Source organism: Eriocheir sinensis, chromosome 13, assembly GCF_024679095.1.
Source record: "Eriocheir sinensis breed Jianghai 21 chromosome 13, ASM2467909v1, whole genome shotgun sequence".
Taxonomy (NCBI): domain Eukaryota; kingdom Metazoa; phylum Arthropoda; class Malacostraca; order Decapoda; family Varunidae; genus Eriocheir; species Eriocheir sinensis.
In genome coordinates, this window is record NC_066521.1 from 16,147,613 (window position 1) to 16,149,262 (window position 1,650).

General features: G+C 48.5%; 1 protein-coding gene across 1 annotated transcript in view; it reads left to right on the top strand.

The window, feature by feature from the left end:
• Nucleotides 1-419: 419 nt before the first annotated feature.
• The window catches only part of LOC126998275 (protein O-linked-mannose beta-1,2-N-acetylglucosaminyltransferase 1-like), a 13,516-nt gene continuing 12,285 nt past the window's right edge, over nucleotides 420-1,650 (top strand). Inside the window, exon 1 of the mRNA XM_050859744.1 lies at nucleotides 420-1,650. This exon is cut by the window's right edge and continues 108 nt beyond it. Within this exon, the coding sequence (XP_050715701.1) occupies nucleotides 1,314-1,650 (337 nt within the window). The 5' untranslated portion in view covers nucleotides 420-1,313.

The following is a 1,650-nucleotide window of genomic DNA, read 5'->3' on the forward strand; positions in this document are numbered from 1 at the left end:
CTTGTGTTGATTCGTTAGTGTTGAAGAAGAGTTGGGATGCTGTATATCAAGAAGTTCATGAAGTGTTGTTTGCTTTGAGTTGCTGGAGTGTGTTATTGTGTTGCTGTTTATGTGTGTTTCTTGTGGGTCAGTCTTTTCTTTGTCTTCCTCTTACTTTACTTTATATTATTTGTGTGGTGAGGTGAGAGTGAGGGTGTGCGTGTGTGTCTGGGTGTGGGTGTGGGTGTAACTGAATGACGGTAAGCAAGGAAAGGTATACCTGAAGATCTCGTCTCCTCCACCCACACACACACACACGCATCATCCGGGCATTCCTCTCGCAGCATCACCTGACCTGTGCATGAAGGTAACCGAAGCATCAACCCATCAATCCAGGTAATGAGTCTATTCACACACCTGTTGTTTATTTTCAGGTGCAAACAGTGAATTACTCCATTGAAACACCATTGAATTATACACCAGAAAATCTAACATACAAAAAAAAGAAACTATATTCACGATCCTGCAAAATAAAATAAAATAAAAACGTGACTGTGAGAAATAAGACAAATGTAAAAAATAGAACAAAACTATCAGCTTCATGACACGAGGATTGTAATAACAGAAAATCTATACTACCAACAAGAAACAGTAAGAGAGTCGGATTTCAGTCACGATCTCGCAAAATCCAAATAGACGTGAAATTGTGAGAAGAAAAATAGGATAGTCAGATGCAAAAACAGAGCAAGACGATCCCTCGGCCTCTTGACGCGAGGATAACAAAGCCATCAGTTTTACGAGGCGACTGAGAGATGGCACGAAGGAAGGCTCACGGCGGGCGGGCGCTGGCGGGGAGCAGGGGCACGGGCTAGGCGGGCAGGGAGAGAGAGAGAGAGGGAGACACAGAGAGAGACAAGGAGGGAAGGAGCAAACTGAGATCATTGTGTGTCTTTTGTTCCTCCCTCTCTGACTACTGTCCTGCTCTGCATTACCTTACCCTGCAATACCCTGCCTGCAACCTGCCTTAACCTGCCCAACCCTGCGTATAACCTGCCCTACCTTACGCTACCCTACCCTGTCTGTAACCTCTCCTACCCTATCCTACCCTGTAACCTACTCTACCCTACCCATACCCTACCCTATCCTGCCTTACGCTACCCTTTCCCCATCTTATCCTACTTATAACCTACCCTACCCAATCCTACCCTGCCTGTAACTTTACCTAACCTACCCTATCCTATCTATAACCTGCCCTACCTTACCCTGCCTATAACCTACCTTACCCTACCTCCCCTGTAACCTACCCTGTCCTGCCCTCCCTCCCTGGTGCACTAATGAGCCAAGACAACACGGTAACAAGCACAATAATCAGACACGACCGAACATCAGACACCACCGGACACAGGGACGACGCCTCACACGAACAGACAATGCGTGGCCCGGCGGTGGTGGTGTCCTGGTGGTGGTGGTGGTGGGCCTTACTGGTGGTGGTGAGGATGGCAGGAGGAGGGACAGGGGTGAGGGTGGTTACTGGTGTGCGTATCTCCCAGCCCGCCCACCCAGAAGCATCGCAGGAAGGTAAACATTTAGATACACACCAACGGAGGGTAATAAGAGGAACCGCAGCGCCTCCCCTTACGCCCCTGAAGGAGAGATATTTGGCGCTACTGA